At 46.7% G+C, this 27,361-nt stretch overlaps 1 protein-coding gene across 1 annotated transcript in view; it reads right to left on the bottom strand.

The window, feature by feature from the left end:
- FKBP4 (FKBP prolyl isomerase 4) overlaps positions 1 to 15,995 on the bottom strand; it is a 31,792-nt gene extending 15,797 nt beyond the window's left edge. The window contains exons 1-3 of the mRNA XM_075900255.1: positions 15,809 to 15,995; positions 7,184 to 7,328; positions 5,073 to 5,215 (exon numbers count right to left, since the gene is read on the bottom strand). Coding sequence (XP_075756370.1) covers positions 5,073 to 5,215; positions 7,184 to 7,328; positions 15,809 to 15,892 — 372 coding nt within the window. The 5' untranslated portion in view covers positions 15,893 to 15,995. The remainder of the gene's footprint in view (positions 1 to 5,072; positions 5,216 to 7,183; positions 7,329 to 15,808) is intronic.
- Positions 15,996 to 27,361: the final 11,366 nt, after the last annotated feature.

Below are 27,361 nucleotides of genomic sequence, written 5' to 3'. Positions count from 1 at the left end.
CGGCACCCTAGCAGTGGGGCTGTCAGAGCCTGCAGCAAGGGGCAGCTGGCTGTCCAAGAGCAAGGCCAGGAGCAGGAAACTGGAGCACACCGGGAGCCAGTTTACTCTCTGCAGAGCGGGACAGCCAGCTCCCCGTGAGCAGGGCCAGCAGCCCACACGTGCCGAGAGACTACCAGCTCTACTGCAGAGACTGTAGCGCAGGGCAGCTGGCTCTCCAGGAACCATGGAGGCATCCCTCTACCATTCTTCCTTCCCTCTCTAGATCCATTGCTCATACAACCCCTGGTAAAACAGTTAACCATGTAACCATTAGTATTTTTAATGTTACACTATTACAGTTTTCAACGATTTTTTACATCCCTAACTTCTACTGGGGGGAAAAAAGGCTGGAAGCCCCAACTCACTGCTTAGAACATTCATTACTCGAGTACTCGTGCTAAAGGGTCTCATGCATAAGAGCAGTTGGGAAACAGAAAGCAGAGCACAAAAGGAAGTAGAATGAGGCTAGTGAAAAGCTGAGTTAAGTTCAACAGAGAACCAGATACTCTTTGGAATTTTTCTCTTAAGATTCTCAGGAAAGTCATTTGCATCATATTACTAGAACTTATTTTTTTTACATAAAACTCCTCCCAATTTCCTCAGCACAAGCATTTGGAAGATCAAACATTTCTCCCCAGGCATAAAAGCTGTAGAGTATTTGTCACCTTTGTTGGGATAGAATCAAGCTGAGCCACTTAAAGTGATTACAATGATTTTCTCACTGGAGCTGTAATAGTACTTCTTTTCACATGAGTAAGCTGCAAAAAAAACCACTTCAATAAGAAAGGTCTTTTCTCCCCCCCTACCCTGCAAAGTCTGGAGAGGAAGTGGGGTACCACTGGATCCTGGGCCTTATGGCATGCAAGATACTAGGCCATTTTTATTTTTTTGAGCCATTAGATCAGAACAATGCAGCATTTTTCAGTGGAAAAGAAGAGGAATATAAACTCATCTCCTTAATGCAACTTGTGCGGTTATCTAAGCCCCTCTTAGGAATATAAATCAGGTTAAATGCTCTGAGGCAGACAACCTCCTTCCCATAAAAGTCACATGTGGGGCAAAAAGGGAGGGGTTTCATTATAATCTTCCTCCCCAGACATTCCACCATAGAGAACAGGTCATAGCTTCAAGCCAGGCCCTATGCACATCCTTACAAAAACCACAGCACATCCGTGCAAAGGCCCTATGGTCTCCACTAAGGATGTTAAGAGGCAAGTAATGGACTAATCATGTAAAGACAATTTATATTGGGGGGGGGGGGGGAAGAGGAGACAGCACCAGGGGGAATCGACTTTTAAGCTGGCTCCCCCCGCAACATTAGCTCCTGTTTCCACACACCACCCCCCTTGCTGCTTCATACAGCAAGGAGGGGAGAAGCCAGTAGTTGTGTACTCGACTACTCGCTTATATCCCTAGTCTCCACAACAGTGCATTCCAATAGAGCCATCTGACCAAGGACTCTCTTGGATCTTCCTCCAAAGGGGAATCCCTGCCCCGGAGAAACAAACAACTCAAAACTGTGTGCACTGAGAAATATTTCAAGGGAGCTCCTATCAGAGCTATAAGGACTATTCTGTTTTGCAGGTAATGTGACAGACTTCTCAACCTACACAGTTGCCACAGCAATATCCCAGGCTTTTGATGACCTCACTGAACAAATCAGAGCCTCTGCACTAATATTCCTAGACTGTGCAGTAATGAGCATGGTTCCTAGGGGTGCATCTACACAGCATCCTAAACTCGAAATAAGATACGCAATTTGAGCTATGCAAATTGCGTATCTTCTCTCAAATCTATTTCGAAATAGCTTATTTTTAAATGTGGTACGTCTACACAACGCCAAATTTTGAAATAACGTACTATTTCGAGCCATCCCTTATCCCTCATGCAATGAGGTTTACTGGGATGGTGGAATAGTGTGCCCATTATTTCAAAAAATATTTCAAAATAACCAGCGGTTTGTGTAGATGTGGGGTAGCTATTTCAGGATAGCCATGCAGTGTAGATGTACCTAGGTAAGAAACCTCTTCTCCCTGCTAGAATATCTGGGGAGGAGTACAATGGACTCTTCATACTATAAAACATGCTCCCAGAACTGCCTTAAAGGGGGAATCTCTGGCTCCAAGAAATGAAATCCAATGCTCTACTATTTTCTTCTAGGACAGTACATAAGGAGAGAAGGGATAATGTGTCTCTCTCCAACCCTGCCCCCACTCCAATTGGCAGAACATGTGACTCAAATCTCAGGGATGTGGGGTCAAGCCTCACATGAGATGACAGTTCTAAAATTTCCCTACACTTGTTTGTTTATGCAGACTTTATCTATGTGGTCACAAAATCATGGGGCCATCTTAACCCCTCCTAGTAATGGCTAAGGCAGCTATTCAGAACACCAGGGAAAGGCAGTTGGCTGAGGAGGTCCCTGCAAGTTTGGGGGCCTGTTCTGTTTTCATTCTTTTATTTGCTCATGTATCCAAAAGAATTCCTCTGGGCAGTGTCCACTGGCTCCCTGGAAGCTTTTGAGGAGCAGTGGGGCACTGTCTGGAATTCTCTGCTTGGTGTCCCCTTCAGCTTCCCTAGTTTTGCACCTCTAACTCTCACACCTGTTCCTGGTTTTTGCCTTCATTGTCCCTCAGACTTAGTTGAGTTCTGGGTGCAGTAGCTTCTTCCTAGGCTAAGGGACGGGCTTTTTTTAGCTGTGGACAGGCTTGCACCCACCCACATCCCAGTAATCAGTAGGAGCTACTTCTCCAGGGCTGACAAGAGGCAGCTGGTAGCATCCTCCCTTTCTGCTCTGTGTTCATCTTGGGAATACCTTTTGGGGGGCGGGGGGAGGGAAACCTTCTCTTTGCTGGGAAGGGTAATTTAGACTTTGAAACATATCAGATATCACTGCGACTTCACCCTAGATCCTCAAAGTTATTTAAGCATCTATCTACCTTTGAGGACCTTGACCTTTTAGCTTCACTATAGATGATTCAAGAGCATCTATATCGTGTTGCAGGGTGAATCAAGGCAACACTTAAAAGTAGTGAGGAACAAAGGGCATTAGGTGCAAGGGAGCCATCTGCAGAAACAGGCCCAATGTTTTCCACAGAATGAAGTTTTGTTTCGCTTATTCACAACTATATAGAATCACAGAACTGAAAGGGGCCTCGAGAGGTCATTGAGTCCAGTCCCCTATCCTCACGGCAGGACCAAGTACTGTCTAGATCATCTCTCACAGGTGTCTGTCTAACCTGCTCTTAAATATCTCCAGTGATGAAGATTCCACAACCCTCATAGGCAATATATTCCAGTGTTTCACCACCCTGACAGTTAGCAAGTTTTTCCTAATGTCCAACTTAAACCTGCCTTGCTGCAATTTAAGCCCACTGCTTCTTGTCCTAGCCTCAGAGGCCAAGGAGAACAATTTTTTTCCCCTTCTCCTTGTAATGCCCTTTTAGATACTTGAAAACCACTCTCATGTCCCCTCTCAGTCTTCTCCTTTCCAAACTAAACAAGCCCAGTTCTTTCAGTCTTCACTCATAAGTCATGTTTTAATAATTTTGTATGCTCTTTTCTGGACCTTCTCCAATTTTTCCACATCTTTCTTGAAATGTGGTGCCCAGAATTGGACACAATACTAAGAATATTAAATTTAGAATTAATTAACTAATCAAATAGTTGATGGGATTTTCATCGACTGTTCAATTAGTCTACAAGGGCACAGAGCTTTTGTACATTTTAAAGGCTCAGGTGCCACAGAGAGCACAGGGTCAGCAGGAGAGTCCCTTGCTGGCCCCGCACTCCCTTCTGCGCCTCCATCTTTGAAAAGTACAAGAGCCCGAGTAGGACTCTTGTACATTTTAAAAGGAAGCACAGTCCACGGGGGACTCCCCCACTGGCCCCACGCTCCATGCTATGTCTGAACCTTTGAAATGTACAAGAACCCTGCGTCCTTATAGACTAATCAAATAGTTAATGGGATTTCCATTGACTATTTGATTAGTTAATTAATCTTAATTTAACATCCCTAGTATTGCATCCAGTTCTGGGCACCATATTTCTCTTGAGGTCTCTGGACACTCATCTCCCATGTGATCCTTGAACCAGAGGAAGATGAGCATTGCCCACATCTCTCTCACCTGTGGGCCCTGATGCTATATATTCAGAGCCTACACACTGGATCGCTGCCCATTCAAACTGAAAGTGTGAGATAGTGATGCCTTTGAGTTCTGGGGTTAAGCACTCACCTGGGACGTGGAAGACCCCAGTTCATTTCCATTCTCTACCTAATGGAAAGAAGAGAACTGAACAGGAGTCTCCCACCTCTCAGATAAATGCTCTCACCACAACTATGTGAATAGTCTGATCTAGGTCTCTGCATCTCTTCTGTTGAAGCTGTTCTGTTTTGAATGAACAATTATTTAGTCACTGGGGCAGGTGGTCTGGACCCAGAGTCTCCCATATCCTGACCGCAGACCTCCTACTTATTCCCATTGTATAGAACCCCCTTTTCCTTAAGTTACACAGCAAGTCAAAGGCAGCTGGGAATGGAACCCTGGAATTCTCACTCTCTGCCCTTCCAGATCATCCTTCCTTTCTTCCTCCCTTATATAAAGAGTATTTCACTTTGAATGTATTATTTCATGCCAATAAGGTGTCCTTGGATCCCATCCTAGAGTGAGCTATACATCTGTGTCAATCTCCCTTGCATCTGCTACCAGATCTATGGTGCGGATCATATGAGTAACAACAGGTCACACTGTTCCCTCCTCCAGCCCTTTCCTCTTCCTACAAGTTCATAAGCTAGGGCAAGATTTCAAAACAAAGTTAATTATTAAACTGTATATCCGCTGATGGTCCTGGATTCTGAGGGCAAGGACTGTCCTGTTTTGTTCCCATTGACTGGCCAGTCTTCCAAGCTAATGAAAGGAATTTAGAAATAAGCAAGTGTCATCTGGTGGAGTTAAGATGCATTCCCTACATTCTACAGCAAATGCACCATCTCTTTTACACAGAGTGTAGTATTAATGACAATCCCTACTTACCTCAAAAATCAATGTGGCATTGGGAGGTATCTTAGGGGGGCTCCCAGCACTACCATAGGCATATTCTGATTTGCAGGTAATCCGACAGATTTCTCCAACCTTCATAGTTGCCACAGCAATGTCCCAAGCTTTGATCACCTCACCTGCACAAATCAGAGCTCAGTTATAGAACTGCTAGGCATACATCAAAGAAGCGAACAGTGAGTCACTGGGGTCATTAGAGTTTTACACGAACACTCAAAAGTTGATATAGCACTTTATAGAAACTACAGACTTCATTCTGCTCTCTTCAGCTTGTATACTTCAGGATTAATTACATTCAAGTAAAAACATGCCAGTAATCAAAATCTGGCTTTCAGTACTTAACCCTAAATTCCCCCACTCCCAATCTTTTGTCTACACAAGAGTACAAACCGTCTGAGGTTCCTGGCATGCTTCCAAGTGCTGTGATATAATAATAATAAATTCTTGGAAGAGGAAGGTCTTAGAGTGTAAGATTTTTTCATATTTTGAAAACAGACAATCCACAATGATGGCTTTTTCTCTTTGTACTTTATCAATTGGCAGAAGGCAGCATAAATGTTATTCAGATGCCTTTCAACATGGAAAAAAAAAATCTAGGTAAATAAGCTCTACTACAGCTGAGGACAGTTGGGGCATTAATTCCTTTAGACACCCTTAGAACTTGCCTTCTTCGCATTCCCTCATCCCAAAAAATTGAGCAAAAGGAGGAGGAAAATGTTTCTTCTGAAGACAAAGACAATAGAGGCTTGAACCCCTGATGACATGCCACATCAAATCCTCTTATTAACTGCCCCAGATCCAATTGGTACACTAGTCTTTCCATTAATTATTTTATGGTAGTCAACTTTACACTGTCCCCTAATTTTACGTGTGCTGACATTTTCATATTGACAAAATATAAGTGTCAGGTACAAGATGTCTAGGAGAAGCTTTGGAGGTTCAGGAAATGGAAGAAGTTATTCCTGGGCTTCTGGAGTCATGGAGATAAGAGAAGCATGCCTCAGTTTCTTTCCCACTCCCTTCTGACAAAGGATGACTTACAAACATAGGGGAAGAGGGACTATTTTCCTCATTCTCCACCTTCACCGTTTGACAGCTGCTTCAAATGCTGAACCTCTTTAGTCCGGCATTGAACTAGAGAATTTGCCGAACCTACAGTCAAGAGGTCAATATTTTCTAGCAGCATTGCCAACACTTCCACTGCTTACCGGGCTCTTAGAATACATGAGGGGTAAATCAGAACTAAACAGCAGCACAGAATACTGAGAGCCAGGACTGGAGGCTGTAAACAAACTTTATGGGACAACAGGAAACTTGGACTCCCCCATGATAAGTGGACATACAGCTAACTAAAATCATGCCAGACCACAGATGTTGCCAGACCAGAGAGGTTAAACCTGTACAATCTGCTTTTATATCCAAATATCAAAAATAGCTATGCTCTCTTGATGTTTCTACCAGGACAAGAAGAGTGAAATAGCCAGTGTGGATTTTTTAAGTTATCAGTACAATTCAGGGTGAATCTGACCACTGAGATGAATAAGCAAGTTCAATTATTTAGACTATTGTTCCAGATCATCAGCATTCTTCTTTGTGCTTCTCTACATGGGGAAAATAATCCCTAGTATAATATATTATTATAATATATTATTTAAGAGGGAATAGTTTTTCCTGTTTAGTTTCCTTTGTGGTTATTATTCTGGAATAAGAATGCCTTATTCCAAATTATCTTAATCCACTTTGGAATCGCACTAAGAAAATTTGTAAGATTCTTATTCCATAATAAGACCATTCATACAGAGAGTTAATCAGAAATGCCTTCCCATGTAGATAAATGCTGAGGCAGGCTTTGCTGCACTGACTACACCCCATTCGCATTCAGAAGGTTTACTTCAAAAATCAGAACAGGTACATGTCTAATGTTTAAAAAACATAACATTTAGTTTCTAGAGCACAATTATGTAGGAGCTAAAATATGCAAGTATGAAAGAATTAAATAAAGCCACAATCATTATATATGTGGGGGAGGGAGTTCTCAGCTTTACCGGTACCAAACAGATTGTTAAACATGAAACACGAGACATTACCTTTCCCCAAGTCAAATGAGAACTTGTCCTTCCTGTCCAGGCTGGAATCAAACTTCGTGCCATCCAGGAGCCATCCTGTATAATGGACACTCACTTTATCACCTATCATAGGAAACTCTGTCCCAGTTCCTTCCTTCTTGATAACCTGCAAAAGAAATGCTAAGTAAGTGATACTGAGATACATATACAAATACAGTTTGAATAACGAAGTCACATAACTGTGCCTTGTGTGTAACACTAGGCAGGCTTACACTATCCTAACACTTTGTTCTTTAGATTAGAAATCAGAGAAAATGGCTCTTTCGGCTTCCTGGTAACTACACAGATTTCCTTGATAATACCAACTGGGGAAGATTACTACTATTATTTCATTCTATTCATCCTAAGATACTACCTGGCTACCATAAGCTATTCCTGCATTTGAGCTATTTTGGGTTGATAGGCGCACATTTTGCTGTCAAAAGGAAGACCGTCTAAGCCAAAATGTTGAAGTTTTGAATCTAAGAATCAGTCAAGTATGTATTAGCTATCTAGATTTAGGAGACTAACTATGGGAACCTAGATTTGAAAATTGCAACCTTTAAAGATAAACTAACTCTCTGAAAGGAAGCAAATGAAAATACCATGTTTCCAAAGGAAGCTTTTTTTAAAACAGTACCTATAAATCCAACTACAGGATCTACCCAACCTAAAATGGGAGGCTACATCTACACTGGCCCCTTTTCCGGAAGGGGCATGTTAATTTCAGCGATCGTAATAGGGAAATGCGCGGGGGATTTAAATATCCCCCGCGGCATTTAAATAAAAATGTCCGCCGCTTTTTTCCGGCTTTTAGAAAAGCCGGAAAAGAGCGTCTACACTGGCCCCGATCCTCCGGAAAAAGCGCCCTTTACCGGAGGATCTTATTCCTACTTCGAAGTAGGAATAAGATCCTCCGGAAAAGGGCGCTTTTTCCGGAGGATCGGGGCCAGTGTAGACGCTCTTTTCCGGCTTTTAGAAAAGCCGGAAAAAAGCGGCGGACATTTTTATTTAAATGCCGCGGGGGATATTTAAATCCCCCACGCATTTCCCTATTACGATCGCTGAAATTAACATGCCCCTTCCGGAAAAGGGGCCAGTGTAGATGTAGCCGGAAAGTTTAGGAGAGGGTTTTCGCATAACACTAGGGATTATTCTGGCAGGGAAAGGTGATTATCACAATTTCTATTTCATTAATGAGACTAACTTCCTCTTAAACCCTACTGAAATCACTGACACTCATGGAAAAACCTTTATCCCAACATTGACCAAACTATATCAGCAAAGAGGTGCTTACATATCTGCTTCACAGCATGGTATCTGTTTAGAAAATACACACTTATCAGCTAACTTTTCATTCCCCAAGATTTTAAAGGGACATCACTCAAAAGTTAGGAAATGACAAAAGTAAGGTATAATCCATAAAACCTTAATTCTGTTTCCTTGTGTATATACTTGATTGCTGTCTTAAGCACAGAAGCAGAATTCTGCACTAAAACATCTGTGCAGTCAAGAAGAAGCCCTGCCTCTTTCTACCTGAGAACACATTCTTACGTTAGATGGGGACTAAGGGTTCTAGTCTCAAATTCAAGTGTTATCTAGTAGGGAACACAGTTAGGTTACATAATACTCTTAGGCTACATCTACACTGCCCTCTCTTGTGCAAAAAATATGCAAATGAGGCAAAGTGTGGAATATTGTCATGCCTTATTTGCATAATGAATGAGGCTCCATTTTTGTGCAAAAAAACCCTCTTCCGCAAGAGCCATTTTTCCGCTTTCTTTCAGGAAAAACGGCTCTTGTACAAGAGGGGGGCTTTGCGCAAAACTGTGCAAAAGCCTCTTGCACAAAAACGGCGGCTCATTAATTATGCAAATGAGGTGTGATGCTATTCCATGCTTTGCCTCATTTGCATATTTTTTGCACAGGAGAGGGCAGTGTAGACATAGCCTTACGACCCTGAAAATCTGCAGATATCTGCCTTATATCCACGGTTATCTGCCCGGATCCATGGCTCATTTTGTAGATACAGATGTGGATACAAATTTTGTACAGGTTGAACCGCTCTAGACCGGCATTCTCTGGTCCAGCATGATTTTAGTTAGCCGGATGTCCACTTATCATGGGTGTGGCCAAATTTCCTGCAATCCCATAAACTTTGTTTACAGCCACCTGTCTTGGCTCACAGTGTTCTGTGCTATTATTTAGCTCTAATTTACCCCTAAATGTCCAGTAAGCAGTGAAAGTGTTGGCAAGGCTGCTAGACAATGTTGACCTCCCATGGTCTGGCAAATTCTCTGGTTTGGCACTGGTCAGGTCCCAAGGGTGCTGGACTAGAGAGATTCAATCTGTATCAGGAACCCTTCAAATTTGCAGATATGTGTGGCTCATTTTTGCGGATACAAAATTTGTATCTAGAACCCTGAAAATCTCTGGCTATCCACTTTATATCCATGGATGTGGATACCTGCAGCCATTTTTGTGGCTACACATGTTTTATCTATGCAGGGCTCGACTTATTCATCCACAGACTTTCAGAACTTTGTAAAGGTGGTGAGGGGAGATCCATTTTACAGACAACATATACAAATACATAGATTTGACATTTTTTTCCAAGAGGGACTGCCAGTTGGGCTCAATTCCCAGCTCAGCAAGCAGTATCCTTGTGCAACCCCACTAATCCTCAGTTACCTCATCTGTAACATGGGAAACATTATTTGACCTCTTCCTAAGGTACAAGGTCTCACCAAGTAATAGAAACCAGGAAAGTTCATAAGTAGAGGAGACAGAACTAGAACTAGCCCGGCATTTCAACAAGGACAAAGGTTATTTTAAGGATGTAAGCGACGAAATTGACTATCCGATAAGCAAAAGCTTACTGGACAGTCTACACATTAGTCTACTAATCACTCCTCTCCCCACCCCCTTGCTGCCTCTTTGTGATATAGGCAGCCGGGGGGAGGGGGAGGAGGAGAAGAGAAGAGGGAGTCAGCTAAAAGCTGGTTCCCATCCACCCCCCACCCCATGGGACAGAGGTAGGGGCGCAGTAGTGGCACTTCCTCTTTGAAAGGTACACTAGCCCCACCAGGGGCTCTTCTGCATTTCAAAGATCGAAATGCCAAGTAGAGCCCAGAGTCAGCAGGGAACTCCCTACTGACCCCACACTCCAGGAGGTGTTTCAATCTTTGAAATGCATAAGAGGCCCTGCTGGGGCTCTTGTACATTTGAAAGGCTAAATGCGGCACTAGTCCTTATCAACTAATTGAACAGCCAATAGAAATCCCATCGACTATTCGATTAGTTAATTAATATTTAACATCCCTAGGTTATTTGGGAAGACTGGAACGATTCATGTAGCTCTGTAGATACAGATGGAACACAAGCTAAGAGATTCAGAGGAAACAGGTGCATGTGCAGAGCAGCCTGGCAAAGCCCAAAATGCCAAAAGTTGAACACACTCATCTGCACGTGCTTATGAAGACTGTCCATTCTGGAGCTTATAAATCAAGACAGATTTTCCCTGTAACTGTAGGGGACGGAACTATTTCCCTCCAAAATGTTGACTTACTTCTTCAAACTGCAACTGTTAAAACAACAACAACAACAACAACAACAACCCACCCTCTCCCTTCCCACAAAGTAGTAAAAATTTTAAAAAAAAATCACTCTGTGTGTCTTTCCTACAAGCTTCGTTCTTGTAAAGGACTGAACTATAGCACTTAAGCATTAGAGCACAAGCATTAAAATTTCAGTCCAGAATGGTAGGGACAGAACTATTAACCACCGAAACAGAGGGTTATGAAAATGTAAAGTTGCCAGTGCCAGCTGTTTAACAGGAAAAACTCCCTTGCTGGTATAAATGTATATACAGAGAGAAGCCCAAATACTAAGTACAACCCACCAGCCACTATATGATGGGCAATAGCTGCTATTCCTCCCACCCAATGTGCACTCTGCTTTAAAAATACTGCTGATTAATTAACACAAGCAAATTCATGACATCTGTCAAGGAAGACAGATGTTCAGGCAACTGATGATTGTAGCCTTCCATTTTTTGATTTAGATAAGTGTATTTACATGGAAATAAAGCACAGTCCTTGGTGTCATGACCCTCGGTGTCACCAGCAGTATGCCACCTTGTGCTTTAGATTTTTTTAAATTATTTTTAGAAGATCTTACCCTGATTTGTCAGCAATGGCTGTTAGCATTGGGATGTTGAGCTGAAACCTGAGATCTGAAATGGGATCATGCTCAGAAAGTGGTGGGTACCCATTTTGAAGAGTTGTTTCTTTACGATGTGTGTTGGGTACTCGAAAGTTAGTCATGTCTGACCTTGCACCACATACGTGTGCTTCACCTTTTGTGCTTCATTCATTTTGGATGATCATAAGGTTCACCTGCACTCCCAGCGTTTTTCAATCACCTACACTGAATTAATTTTTCCATTCACAGCAGGGTTGTAAACATCTCTCTACACTCTCATTTAATTGTATTTAACAGCCTGTGCACTGGGCCTAACCTCCTAGATCTGATACTGCTTGCAGTAACACCAAGATACAATGATTGGATCTAATTATAGTCTAACACTGCTGAGAAACAGGAGCATCCCCCAAGTGCACTCCTCAGCATCCCACATTGTCCTGGCAGGGAAACTTTCTAGAAAATAGGACTGTGACTTAAAAGAGCTGTCAACCTCTCCTTTTCTCCTCACCCTGCCACCAGTATTGATTTTACACTTATCAAACAACACTCACCCAAATCTGCACATTTCAAAACCTTAACAGGTACCGGGAATCAAAGGACACAGCAATCTGAACTGTGCAACTAACTCTATGACATGGCTGTATTTTGGTCATCTGCATACACACTAGGGATGTTAAATTTCGATCAATCAGCTAATCAAGTAGTCAATGGAATTTCCATTGACTACTTGATTAGTCGATAAGGTGGGGGTGCTCATTATCCCTGCTGCACCTCTGCCTTTTAAATGTACTAAGAGCTGCCCACGGGGCTCTTACTACATTTAAAAGGCAGAGGGGCAGCAGTCGGAACCTAGTGCAAGTGGAGACTGCTTCAGTCCCCACTCACACCATTTCCCCCGCTGCACCTCTACCTCCCCACCCCCCTGCAGACAGTGCTGGGGGGAACCAGCTTTTAAGCCAGCTCCTGCCCTCCCCCCACCTTGTTTCCTCTATGTCAGAGGTAGCAAGCGGGGGTGGGGGTGGGGGTGGAACTAGTCGAGTAGCGACTCAAATACTCAATAAGCCTAAGCTTATTGAGTAGTCAACTGGTTGCTTACATCCCTAATACACACTATGTAAACTTCAAATTAAATCATGCTAGAATCTGTAGTTTTCCTGATGTGAATGAATCCTCCTACCCCATTATACAACCTGTGAAGGGGCTCAGTCTAAGAGAAGGGTGGACAGAGTCTTTCATTCTTTATTTCTGGAGTACGTGGGTGCCCTCATAGATCCACATGTTCACATTTCAACAAGACTAAGGATGATAATCAAAACAGACTTTTGAAAAGGACTGTGCAGTACAGCCCTGCTGCAGGACTGCGATCCTGGAGAGCTCCTGCCATTATAGCAGGAACACAGAAAATGTACTTTTGTTGTGGACAGGACTGAGTGGGAAAATAAAACAACAAACCAGACTCAATGTTTTCTTGCAAATAACTAATCTCTCACCAAGTTTCCCACATAAAAATTGCATCTTAATTCCATATTTTTATATATCAACTGACTGTTCTTGGGTTTTATTTTTTTAAAGTAGCATGGAGGAATCTGTCTCTCTTGCAGGATCTAAAATTTGTGTGAGTGGGATAATTAATGCAAGAAATAATGAAGAAACTGGTGGAATGGGTTTTGCAAGACAGGAGTGGGATTTAAAAAACAGCCCCAGGCAGAGTTATACACTACAGTCTGAGTGGAGTAGTATCCACCTACAAAAATAAAATAAAATAAAAAGTTACATTCTGAATTTTCAAACCCTGTGTAAGTCAGACTTCTGCTTTTCTGGGTATAATGATCAATGGTACCACTACAGTCAGCTTGGCAGTAAGCCATGCCTCTTAATGCAAGAAGCATAGAGACTCGGCCCAGCTGATGGCTGCATCTTCAGCTTGCCAAAAGCTCATGGGCTGCATCTAAACTGCACAAAACCTGATACATAGCAGTCTCCACTAGGAATGTAACATTTTGATTTGGCTAATCAAATAGTTGATGCAATTTACATTGACTATTCGATTAGTCAATAAGAGCACCTCTGCCTTTGAAGTACAGCAACAGCCCCAGGAAGGCTCTGCCTCCACAGGCGCCCCCTCCGCCTTCATCTCCTCTGCAGTCATGCGCGGGCAGCGCGGCTTGCTCTGCATCAGGGCCCGCTCCGCAGTAGGGCCTGCATGGGGTGCTGGGCGTGGCGGGGGCTGCATGAGGTGCTGCTGGTGGGGGGGAGAAGGTGTGTGGCAGCAGAGGAGAGTGAGGCACGGGCTGTCGCAGCAGCAGGAAGCGGAACTGAGAAGTTTCTAGAGGGGCAGCATGCTCCGGTTAAATGCATGCTTTAAAGGCAAAAGTGCTGTGGAGACGGAGAGTAAGGGGCCACTGGGGGGCTCAAGTCTGCTTGAGTCCCCCACTGGCCCTGTGATCCCCTCAGCGTTTCAAAGCGGCAGTGCTACATGGAACACAGGGTCAGCTGGGAATTGAGTTGCTGCCACTTTGAATGGCCACAGGGAGCCCGGGGCCAGTTGGCTGTCCCTGCACACAGCATTTCAAAACAGCAGTGACATGTGGAACGTGGGGTCTAGCCCCAAGCTCCACACAGCACTGCTGCTTTGAAGCATCTCCTCTTCTCTCTGCCCTCCCTCCCCCTTGCTGCCTCTTTCTGACAGAGGCAGCAAGGGTTGACTAGCTTCTTTGCTTATCTGATAGTGAACTAGTCATTCACATCCCTAATCTCTGCCCCACCCACCTTTAAAAAAAATCAGGAAGGTGGGGTCAAGGTGATTACAGATCCAACCATGTGGTGCTGCACCTTTGTCTGAGGAGGACACTCACATTAAGATGGATCATCCCCTCCTGGAACCGTTACTGTCAGATGCACAGCTGCTGTAAATCAGCAGAGTGTCCTGGATTTCTGTGGAACCACATCAATTGCAGCAGCTGAGCATGTGGCTGTAGTTCCCAGAGTACAGCATTTGGCTCTCAAGGGGAAACCACTTGTAACATGTGCGCCAGCTGCTTCCCAGTCCCCAGGCAGGGCTGCCGCTGGAACCATGAGAGACGCTCACGGTCTCTATGGGGAGAGTGGGGAGCAGCCCCGCCGCCAAGTGTCTGGCCCCTTGCAAGACCGGGCCGCCGCCGCCGCCGCACCTTGGGCTCCCGCAGCCCGCCCGATGCGGTCACGCACGCGGTCGCGCGCCCCGCCGGGGCTGAGCTCTGCCTGCGCCTCCCGACGAGGGGCGAATATGTAACCGCAGAGGCTGCGAAGCCCTCTCGCGCCGCGGGCCGGTAGCCTGGGTCCCGCCCGGCCTGGGCAGCAGCGGCGGCGGGGCAGCGTTCACACGCTCGAAGCAAGACGCAGGCGGCTGCCAGGTGCGTCCCCCAGCGGGCTCCAGCGCTGCACTCTCCCCCAAACACACACACGCGCGCGCTGCGTGTTCCAGCGCTGCACCCCCCCTTCCCCCCCCACACACACACACTGCCCCGGCGCTGCACCCCCCCTCCCCACAGACACACACACACACAGACACACACACACAGTGCCCTGGCGCTGCACCCCCCCCTCCCCCCCACACACACAGTGCCCCGGCGCTGCACCCCCCCTTCCCCCCCCACACACACACACTGCCCCGGCGCTGCACCCCCCCTCCCCACAGACACACACACACACAGACACACACACACAGTGCCCTGGCGCTGCACCCCCCCCTCCCCCCCACACACACAGTGCCCCGGCGCTGCACCCCCCCTTCCCCCCCCCCCACACACACACAGTGCCCCGGCGCTGCACCCCCCTCTTCCCCCCCCCACACACAGTGCCCCGGCGCTGCACCCCCCCTTCCCCCCCCCCACACACACACAGTGCCCCGGCGCTGCACCCCCCCTTCCCCCCCCCCACACACACACAGTGCCCCGGCGCTGCACCCCCCCTTCCCCCCCCCCCACACACACACAGTGCCCCGGCGCTGCACCCCCCCTTCCCCCCCCCCCCACACACACACAGTGCCCCGGCGCTGCACCCCCCCTTCCCCCCCCCCCACACACACACAGTGCCCCGGCGCTGCACCCCCCCTTCCCCCCCCCCCACACACACACAGTGCCCCGGCGCTGCACCCCCCCTTCCCCCCCCCCCACACACACACAGTGCCCCGGCGCTGCACCCCCCCTTCCCCCCCCCCACACACACACAGTGCCCCGGCGCTGCACCCCCCCTTCCCCCCCCCCACACACACACAGTGCCCCGGCGCTGCACCCCCCCCCCCCACACACACACACACACAGTGCCCCGGCGCTGCACCCGCCGCCCTGCTACCCGGCCTGGGAGCCGCCCGCCTGCGCCCCCGCGTTGCTCCCAGCCGCGCCCCGCCGAGCCAGCCCCCGCTACCTTCAGCACCCCCCCGTCGCCCTTGGGGGTGATGTCCGCGCCCTCCACGGGCGCCCCCTCCGCCTTCATCTCCTCCGCAGTCATGGCGCGGGCTGCACGGGGCGCGGGCGGGGGGAGCGGGCGCGCGGCAGTGGAGAGCGAGGCGCGGGCTCTCGCGGCGGCAAGAGGCGGGACTGAGAAGTTTCTAGAGGGACAGCCCGGTCTGGTGAAAGGCAGGGGCGCGCCGGGGGCCGGGTCTAAAGTCCGCACCGCGCAAGCACCCGAAAAGCAGCGATGGAAAAGCCCAGCGGCAGGGCGGGGAGGGGAGGGAGGTGGCGCGCTCCGGGAGCAGCAAAGCAGAGACGAGCGGACGCAGGCGTGTAGCGAGCAAAGCTTGGTGCATAGGGGTGCGCATCTGAGAGCGTCCGCTGTGTTATTCCAAATCGTGACTCGGCGATACTGGAGTTATGGCTTAATAACATCTGTTATCCACTAACAGCGTCTTCCCCCAGCTGCTTCTCCCACTGCCTTTCCTGCCTCTGGCTGGACACATCGTATCACCCCATTCATCTTGAATGGTCCCTCCAAAAGCGTTAACTACTTAGGCTAAACAATCTGATCCACATTGTATTTTACCGTAACCAGACCTGAAGAAGAACTGTTGGGTAAGCATGAAAACTTATCTTGCTCAACAATAATAATTAGTCCAATAAAAAATTGCTTTACTCACATGGGCTGTCATTGCATCCACTCATTCCCGGTGGTAGTAAGTGTCCCATGGGCAGTTTTTGTAACTGTTGCGCTAGTCTTTCTCTGTGCCCCTTTCCAGATAAGAGGTTTCTAAATGAAAGTGAGAAAAATTACAAGTTATCCAGGGGGGCAGAAGTAAATTAGTCAATCCCCTTTTGACTCCCCCACCTTGGTTTTTTTTCTTGCAGCGAAGAAGAAGTGGCACTGTGGAAAACTGCATTTTAAAATTGCTATAATGGTTATTAATATTTTACATTTGTATATTATATAGTGCTTTCCATCCATACTTTCAAAAAGAGACACATAATGCTGAGTAGTCACAGCGTTTCAAATCAAGCCCTAAATTACTTCCAAATCTAGTCTTAACTTTAAAATTGTTTTCATGATTTGAGGACTTCAGTAACTCAGCTACAGATTATGGGCTTATTACTGGAGTGGGTGGGCACTGTTCTGTGGCCTGCAATGTGCAGGTCAGAGTAGATCACAAACACAATTGCCCTATCTGGCCCTTAAATCCATGATCATTTTACAGATGAGATAGCCAAACAGGCACAGAGAAGAGATGGAATATTCCCAAAGTCTCAAATTGAGACAATGGCAGGGCCAGGAATAGAACTCAGGTCTCCTTACTTGCCCATTGGCACTCTCCTTAAAAAATGTGACTTTAAAATAAACAAGAAATGCAAACACTCTCATAGCAACATTGACCTTCCTTCTTTAAAGATCTATTTTCTAGCCTGACTTCTATTTTTATTGGTAGTTTTGCAGCTGCAATAAATCGTGGCTACTGCTTACTAACTGCCTTTTCCTAATCTCAGAGGTGTAGCCATGTTAGTCCATAATTTAAAAAAAAACAAATAGCACCTTTGAAAAGAGCAAAGTGGGTGCTTCCCAGTGGCCTAATGGATAAGGCATGATCCTGGTACTGTGGGTTTGAGCACCACACATGTTCCCGCCCCAGGAGTAGCTGGGCAGTTGCCACCAGTTTCCCCAAAAGGTAATGCCTCATTTGGCAGTAAAGCCCCCTTTATATTGCAATGTGACAAATTAACTTCTACTCTCAGGTGCACCCCTGCAAATGAGGAGTAATTATGCTGACCTCACTGTCAGTGGAGTTACTTTGAATTTGTGCTGATGTACATGGGATCAGTATTTGGGTCATTAGTTTTGAGATACCCAGAATACCTCATTTCATATTCACTTTTCATTCTTAATTAATGTAGGGTTTGTTTGCCTTCTCCCTGTCCTAACCAGCAACTTTACAATTTCCCCTCTCAGTTGTGCTGGGGTGCATTTGTGGGCCGTCACTGCACGCAGCATGAAGCTGCCGGCGTGTTCCCGAGTTTTCCTGCACTTTCTATTTCTCTTTCCTCTCACACTTGTCAGACGTTCCCTAAAGTGTGTGGGGGCGTGGGGTGGGGTTGGCGCTGCAGCGCCCTAGCCGATAGATAGGCAGCGCCCTCTGCTTCCACTTCCTGATGCCTGCAGCAGACATGCAGAGAATGCTGCCCCGCCTCCCGCCAGGCCCTCTGCTGCTCTGTGAAATCTCTGCATCCGGATCCCTCTGGCTGGCAGCCCACTCCAAAGGCAGCACACACAGCCTCGGCCACAGCTTCGCCTGTCCCCCGGAGTTAGTGCTCCTGTGGGACTGGCTCCCTGCACAGCTCTGCTTCACAAGTGACATCTGCTAGAAGAACAAAGCCATCATGGCAAAACAGCCCACGGTCACACAGCCCTGTCATCCTGGAGAATGGAAACAGAAATGTTCTTTTATTTGGCCCTACCTCATGACTGACAGCCAGCTATGATTGCATTACCTTGGTGTTTTCACTCATCTCTTCTATTTTCTTAACCCTAAGGCAGTGGTTCTCAAACTTTTTGGCCCACTCCCACCCCTCTCAACACAAACCTTTCTGTGGCCCGCCTGCCAACCACCCATGATGACAAAACACATTTGCTTAACTCTAAATACCGTAATTACAGAGAGTAGTGATAGAGATGCAGCCCTGTTAGTCTGGTCTAGCTAAAACAAAAGACAGAACTATGTAGCACTTTAAAGATTAACAAGATGGTTTATTACCGTGGTCCCCAACCTGGTGCCCGCGGGCGCCATGGCGCCCGCCGGGCTCTTTACATGCGCCTGCGGAGCAATCTGGGCTGGCAGGTGCCAGCCCCGGGCGCATGGCCGGTCCCGGGGGCGCCGCGCGTACCCTTGCCGGCTCTGGCGCCGCGCGTGCCCCGGCCCCGGCCCCACGGCACTTACGGGGGGGGGCGCCGGGCACGCGGCGCTTACGGGGGGGGGCGCCAGGCGCGCGGCGCTTGCCAGGGGGCACCTTCCCCGGGCGCACGGCTATGGAGGGGGCCCCGCCCCCTGGCGCCCGGCGGGCGAACGGCCACGCCCCCTGGCGCCCGCCAACCTGAAAAGGTTGGGGACCACTGGTTTATTAGGTGATGAGCTTTCGTGAGAAGTGGGTCTGGCCCAGGAAAGCTCATCACCTAATAAACCATCTTGTTAGTCTTTAAAGTGCTACATAGCTCTGTCTTTTGTTTTAATTACAGAGAGAGACACACACACACGTCAGAACTTTTATTTATTCTAAAATTCGATGCGTTGTGAATGGGCCTTAATTTAGATAAGTACCTTACACATTACAAAGACAGCCTCCCCACCTTTTGATATGCCTAGTAACTCCAGATTAGCCAGTTAATTGATTTTTACAATAAGCAATTTCCTCTTTTTTTGTCTCTTCCTGGTCCTCTTGCCCTTACCTTCTATTCTATGTAGCTGTTTTGTTTAGTTCTTCATTGTATCCCTCTGCTATATAATGGTCATGCCATTTCACTTTCAGAATATGATCTGAAGAAGTGGGTCTGTTCCACAAAAGCTCATCACCTAATAAACCACCTTGCTAGTCTTTAAAGTGTTCCATGACTGCTTTTTTTGTTTTACGAAGTTCAGACTAGCACGGCTACCTCTCTGTTACTAAATTATTCATATTAGGCAACTGAAGCATAAAAACTGCTATAACATAAGAGGGCATATATGACCAGTAAGAAGGGAAATATTATTAATCAAAATCATTACATAGATTAAGCACTTTATCTTGTTAGTTTACCCAACTTAATTTTAAATAAAAATATTAATTTATGTCCATACCAAAAGTTTTCAATATTGTCTTTATTTATGGCAGGTGTGAGGAACCGTTTTTTGGGCCGGGGGCCACTGATCCACAGAAAAACCAGTCAGGGGCCACACAAGTGAGAAGCAAAAAACAACAAGCAAACAACTTCCTCCAACTCTCACTTATATGGCCCCAGATTGAGACACCTCACTCCTCTCATGCTTTAGCCCCATGGGGGCAAGAGAGGGGAAGGAAGGACCAAAGTTGAGAGCTTCCCAGGGGCCAGATTAACTCTTCTGGGATCCCAGGGCTAATAGATTTTGTGGGTCCCCCAAGCTCTAGGGTGGAGCCAAAAATGAAGAATCCAGTGTGTGGGGGAGGGGTGGCTGCTGCAAGCACAGGGGCGGCTCATCAATATAGGCAAACTAGGCAGTTGCCTAGGGTGCCAAGATAAATGGCCGTTGAGGGCTTTGGAGGTGGGGGTGCTGATTGTGCGTTTCGCGTAGGGCGCCAGTTGCCAGCAGCTCGGCTAGGGCTGCTCCTGTGCAAGCAGGATAGGGATGAGGTGCAGGGTCTGTGAGAGAGGTGGAGTGTAGGAGGAGATGGAGATGTGGGGTGTGGGTGGGAAGTAGGGTGGATGAGGGGGTAAGGCGGTGAGGTCTGCTGGGGGTGGGAGGTCTGGGTAGGAGGTGGGTACAGATGGGAAAACAAGGTCTGGGTGGGAGGAGGTGCAGGGTCTGGGGAGGGGAAGGGTGCAGGAGCAGGCTTATAGGGTGCGGAGTCTTGGTGGGAGGGAGTACAAGAGGAAGATGGGGGTAGGGGTCTGGGCATGAGGGGTTGGGGGGTTCTTACCTGGCTCTGTGCACCCCACCGCCCCCAGGCACACACCCCCTGCTGCTCCCATGGGCCACAATTCAAGTCAATGGGAGCCGTGGGGGAAGATTCCAAGTGAATGATTTCCTGTACTGACATTCCCCCAGCCTGGGGCTGGGAGGAGAGAGGCAGGACTGCTTCCTACCCCTGAGAGCTGGATCTGCTCCACCAGGCTTGGGGTTCTCCCCACTTCCACTGCAGGGAGCTAGTGCTGGCACTCCAAGCATGTGGAGGGGGACCATGGGGCTGGAGCACATTGGGGCAAGCCCCGAGCCTACAGATCACCTGCAAGATGGTCATGGCCACAGACCATACTTTGAGAACCACTGCCCTAAAGGGAGAGGGAGACGTAACCATACTATAACCGCAGGGTCTCTTCTTCCTTAGTATATGGGTGTAGCTTGGAAACTCAAAGTCTTCCCTGTGAAAGAACATAGCTTAGGGTACGTCTATACTAGCTCATTAGTTCGAGCTAGGTAGGGTAATGAGGGCAAGCGGAGTTGCAAATGAAGCCCGGGATTTAAATATCCCAGGCTTCATTTGCATATTCCCGGGTGCCGCCATTTTTAAATGCCCCTTAGTCCAAACTCTGTGCCCGTAGCTACACGGAATGAGGAGTAACAGTAGTTCGAATTAGGATCTTTAATTCGAACTACCTACTCTGTGCTGTGTGTAGCCGCGGGCACGGAGTTCGGACTAAGGGGGATTTAAAAATGGCGGCGCCCGGGAACATGCAAATGAAGCCCGGGATATTTAAATCCCAGGCTTCATTTGCAACTGTGCTTGCCCTAATTACCCTACCTAGCTCGAACTAACGAGCTAGCGTAGATGTACCCTTAGGTATTATTTGAGGGGGAAGGAGTAAATGGAGTAAGGTTATGGCTTTCTGGGCGGTTCCTAGTCTATATTTTCGTTCTTCCTACAAGCTTTTGACTCTATTTCCCTAGTGATGTACTCTGTTTTTCCTTCTTTCATTCCTGGTGGTTTGACTGCATCTGGGAACTGCATTTCAGCAGCATGAATGTTTGTACTGAACTGTTAGACAAAAACTCCTTCAGTAAAGGACTTCGGCTGACACCACGTGATATTTGACTTCTCTCCTTTGACAGCTGCTAGGTTTGCCTTTGACCGACACTCTGGCTAGGCCCCCATCCTACAATTTAGGAACTCTGTTTGGGAGACTACTGCACCCATGTGAGCTTATTACAGCAGCAGAACCTTAAGTGGTAGTGCTCTTACATCTAGAAACAGGAATGGATGAATTGTGGGATGAGCATGATCCCAGTTATGTTCTCCCTGCCCTCCCCACCCCCACACAATTCCTTGCTCTAGAAACATTGTTTTTATAAATCATAAAGTTGTCTTCCCCACAAACTTTACAAATGTTAAATATAAATTTGGACATTATTCATACATGTGACAATGTGGCTGAAAAGAATCAGGAATGTGTACAGATACCATGGCATGGCATTGCAAATCTCAAGAGATCAAATAAGTCAGTCCTCAAAAAATCATTAGATTAGCCCCCCAAATCATGAGATTTTTTAAAAATGCATTTTAAAAAGTATTTCTTCATGGTTTAACTCCCTTCTACTCCTCTGTCAGAGTGAGAGAGAGACTTTCAGGTTTAATGCACAGCAAAAATACACTCCACTAGCAGGCTGCCCAGATGGAAATTTGCAGTTACTCTCACCTCACCCCTAAGAGAGGAATTGTCATTCATTCCCACTTACTATGTTGTTCTTTCCTGGACTCACTATTGCCTTTGACAGAAGAAGGACTGATTGGTAAATACTGTAGTTTAAGAACTACTGATCTAATTGAAGCATCATGGTTCATGTTTACACACAGAACTGATATTACTTCAGAGGGTTGAGTTACAGCTATCCATACTAAAGTGCTTTACAGTAACGCTGCTATCTGAATTTAGCTGAACAGTAAATAGAGGAACATGTCAGTAGAAAGAGGGCTTAGATAAAAGTGTATATTGTACTATGTAGGCAACAGAAATATGCTCTGTTATGATATACAAGTAAGTGCATGTTTATGGACTGCAATAAAAAAACAACTGACAGTCACAAAAAAGTATGAACTAACTATTGTTAGCTATTGGATAGCTAACTTGTAATCAGTATCCATAGGGACCACAGTGTTCTGTAATTTCTGTTCATTAAATATTTCAAAAATAATTAAGTGTTGAAAGTAATTGTAATGTTCCAAAAATGATCCTATATAGTGACAGTATTTCTACAATGTATATAAATCATTCATGTAAGAGACAATGTCACAGTAAACACACAGTGGGACTGGTTTACCCTTTTGCAAGAAGCAGCTTCTCCAACTGCCTCCGCCTTTTTCTGCCCTCCTCAGTTTTTCAGGGATTCTCCTCTGCTCTTCCAAAGGAAGTTCTGGAGCAGCGTGAGCTGTGTGTGAGCAATGGTCATTAGGGGAATGCTGCCAAGGCTCAGGTGTGGCAGGGATGGCTGAGGCTGCAGTAGTATTGTGCTTCTGCTGCTGGATGGACACGCTTCTCACATCATTGTGAGAGCTCCTCCTGCAGTCTCCAAAATGCAGTGACTTGTGATTAATTCATGCACCACTGAATTGTTGTGTGCTTAGAAAAGGAGTTTAAAATATTACCAAAAACTGATACTTCCAGGAACTTACGGGAGATTTAAACTTTAGACTGTAAACTTTGTACCCCAGGGGAGAGAACATAAGGGGCGCAGGCTAGAGGCAGAAAAGGTACCAATTTAATGAACTTGGTTTGACATGCTAGAAGTGGGAATTGAGAAAAGATAGAAATGAGGGAGAGGAAATGAGAGGAGCCTAAGTGTGGTACGATTGTTCCAGATGTAGAGAATGTCATGGGAAAAAGCATGGAAGCAAGACTGCTAGTAGAAAATAAAGGGGGCCTTGCAGCTGGTGTCATTTTGGCATAGTTAAAAAGATGGCATGGTCCTCCTACGCATTACAACTGGTTGAAGGCCTGTTTATATTGCCAGAGCATTGTGAAGGAGCTTTACTGTAAAAAGAGATTCAGGACCACTGTGAAAGATACAGGTCAGAGATGACTTACGTAGGGCCTCCAAAACAAAAGGCAATGCAAAGGCAGCCAGAGGAGGTGTTCGTAGAGGGGAGAGGACTTGAACAGAACTCTGGGTGAGAACGACGAGTTTGGGAGCTGATTTTGGATAGAGTAGAAGGGGAGCAAGGTAATACCAGAGAGGACAAGTGTGCAGCAATGACTAGATTTAGGTTGGAAATGAGAAAGTTTCTGACTACCCAAGGAATGAAATTCTAGTATAGCCTCCCATCAGAAGTTGTAGAGGCAGAAAATCTAACTAGTTTTAAGAAGTAGCTTGAAAAGTTTATGAAGGGGATTATATAATGGAGGTGCCTGTGATAACAGAGTACTGGACTCAATGACCCAGGAAGATTCTTCCAGTTCTATGTTCAAAGTGGAAAAGGACTGGGATGTGGGCAAGTGCTGTAAACACTGGAAAAGTGAGGAAGGGACAGACAATAAATACAGTATTTCAAAAGATGAATTATGTTTTGAAATACTTTGATCTATTACAATACAAAATACTGTATATATGAAGGAAACTATATTTGAATTATGCATCATTTTTTAAGTATTTTTCTTTATTTCTAATTGCACTTTGCACACTCTTTTCCTGTCCTGCACCTTTTGCACAGATTCAGCTCTTTCCAGATCCACAGCAAGTCATATCTGTCTGGATCAGCAATGCAAAAGTAAGACAATAATTACCACTCTCCAAAAGGGTGGTTTACCAATAAGCAGCTGTGTGGAGAAGCTGTGCAGGAGACTCAGTCATACCCAGGAGGGTGCAAGAAAGGGTGGGGAATGTTGGAAACATAACCAGTGGCAGAGAGGCAGAGAGACTACTTGAAACTGGCACCACGTAGTAGCTTGGCAGCCAAAAGAAGAAACTGCCAAGATGTGGCGTGCAGTGCACAGTAGTGCTGACTACAAAGAGGCCCAGGGGGACTGTGCTCCCAGCTGCTGAGTGGTGGGGTGGGATTCTGTCCCTCCTAAGTAGCTTGTGCAAGTTTCCTCTGGAATGTGTCTGTGCTCAGGCATTGGGAATGAACAAGTGTGACTCAGATAACATAAGCCAGGGGTTCTCAATCTGTTTCAGACTGTGGACCTAGGCTGATGGGAAGGGGCCTCTTGCTGGCATAGTTCCTGCACCTCCATAGCAGGAGTTTGGTCTGCACAACAGCATTGCTCAGGGGCATGGAAAGTGACGTAGTTATACTGACTTAAGTTGCTAGTGTTATGTAACCAAGCCTCACACGTTGCGGCCCTGGCGTGCTTGTTGATATCTCAGCTGCAGTTGCATGTGTGATATATTTGGTAGCCTGTGGCAGTTTCTTCTCTTGGCTGCCAAGCTACTATGTGGTGCCAGTTTCAAGTAGTCTCTCTGCCTCCCCTATCTGTGCTTCCCCTGCTGGCACACTGTTAAGTGCAGGGTAGAGCGGTAAGGCGAGCAAGTCAGAGAGGCTGGGGGAAGGCTGTTGGGAATATGAACCGAGAGAGAGGGGCTGTCAAGATTCAATCCCCACTCTGGCATGATGAATGCAGAAGTGGGGGCCCGCAAAAGTACCCCCAAACCTTATCTTTCCAGGCTTTGGTATAAAACTTCCCCCCAAAATCTTAAAAAACCTAGATTTTGGGGATAAAAATCCACTGCCAACACCCAAGTAATGATAAGGAAACCAGAGGGGAGAGCGCTTGGAAAATCTCACCCCTAAAATAAAATCAGGACACAAAAAAATTAACCAATACCAAGTTAATAAAAAAGAGAGAGAACTTTTATCATCACCACAATACTCCTGTTACAAGCATAATGACTAGATGAAAAAGTCACCAATTAATATACTCATGAGGGGACCCTCTATGGGCCAAGAGCTTAGTTACAAAGGACAGGAAATTTTTAAATGCACAGACATCAAATTCCCATTCCCAAACCATAAAACAATGAAACCTATTGGATTTATCTAAACTTTACCCTACTTACAGATAGTGAAGAGTATTTTCTTGGACAGAGAGACATGTCTGTCCCCCTCAGTAGCTGGAGAGAAACTGCCCAGAGACAAAGGAGGGAAAAACTCAAAAATTCCTTTGTCCCAGTTTGAAATTCCTACCTACATTTCTATTGGCTGCCGGCTACCTGGTTAGGTAAGGGACATAGTTAACCCTTTAGTCCCTAGGCTGCTGGCTAACCCTCATGGTCATTACAGGGGCTATTCTTGTTTCCGCCTCACCCCTAATAATCTCCAACGGCTCTCTCCAGCTAACTCAGTTTAGGGTTGCCAGGTGTCTGGTTTTGAACCAGACAGTCCGGTATTTGAGCTTTCTGTCAAGGAAACAAATTGAGAAAATACCGGACACATAAATGTCTGGTATTTTCTAATTAAGTAAGTTTTATTATTATCATGAGTATCAATATGCAGTTGCATACTGCCTGGCTGGTAGACACCGTCACACTGCATAGAGAGGGAGGGGGAGGGACCAGGGCGGGATGGAATCCCCGAGGTTGGACTCGCCTGTGCACCCCGCCGGGACCATGAGCGGGACGGGCAGCACTCTGAGATCTGAGTGAACCCGGGCCAGCCCCGCTCTACGCCAGCCAGTCCCGCCCCCCCAGCAAGCCCCACTACCCCCAATCCCCTCCCAGCCAGCCCTGCTTCCCGCCAACTTTCCCACCCCCCACCCCCAATCTCTCCTGGCCAGCCCTGCTCCCCCCGACCTCCTCCCAGCCAGCCCCACTCCCCTCCCGGCCGCCTGCCGCCCCCCATCTTAGATCAAGTGTGTCAGGTATTTTTTTGAAATCATCTGGTAACCCTAACCCAGCTCCTTTCACTCCACTGACTCTCCAGCCTCTTCACACGACAGCCCATCTTTCAGACTCTTCCAAAGCTCCCCCACCTAGGATTGCAGAAAACAGCACCCTTGCCTTGACCTCCTCCCCACCTCTTTCCCATCCCTTCCTTGAGGTCCTGCCTTTCATTCACTCCATCCTCTTTGCCCGCTCCATCGCTCGCTCTCCCTGGCCTTGCATACTTGCTCATTTTTACTACAAGGCCCACGTAGGCATGAGGAGAAGGTCAGGACAGGAGCTACAATAGATTGAATGTGGGAGATTGTGATGGGATGGACCAGACCCCAAAGCTCCTTGCTGGAGGCTTGTAGCCTTGCCTCGCATTACCCCAAAAAAGACAATATAGTAGTCCTCCAATGAGGCTAGAGTGGCTGCAGAAGAAGTGGTCAATCAGATGTCCTATAAAAAGCTAAAATGTTCCCCTGCTGGTTTCTGTTTGTTACCATTTCTGTTGTCTGTTTTGTGTCCATTAATCCTTTGTCCTCATTCGGCCAATATACATGGCAGAGGGGCAATGCTGGCACTTGATGGCATCCATCACATTGGTGGATGTGTAGTTGTATAAGTCTCTGGTCTAGTGGTGTATGTGATCAGGTCCTGCGATGGTGTTGCTAGTATAGTTTTGTGGATCGAGTTGGCAACGGGGTTTATTGCAGTGGTAGGTTCCTGGGTGGGTGGGTGTGATGGGCGTCTGCTTTTATGTTTTTCTTTAGTATATGAAGTTTCAGTCTAGAAGAAAATTGAAAATGAACTGCTATTTTTTACTTTAAAAAAGTTGTTCCCTCATATTAAAATACCCAAAATATTAAAAATGCAAACTTCTCACTGGAGGAGTGAGAAGTAAGCAAAACAGTCCGAGAAAACCCTCCTCTTTTAAGTGACGTGCTTTTGGGGTGGAGCTGGAGAGACTGGAAATC

Source organism: Pelodiscus sinensis, chromosome 1 (assembly GCF_049634645.1).
Source record: "Pelodiscus sinensis isolate JC-2024 chromosome 1, ASM4963464v1, whole genome shotgun sequence".
NCBI classification, from domain to species: Eukaryota; Metazoa; Chordata; order Testudines; family Trionychidae; genus Pelodiscus; species Pelodiscus sinensis.
The sequence above is the reverse complement of the archived record's forward strand: the minus strand, read 5'-3'. Positions and strand labels throughout refer to the sequence as shown.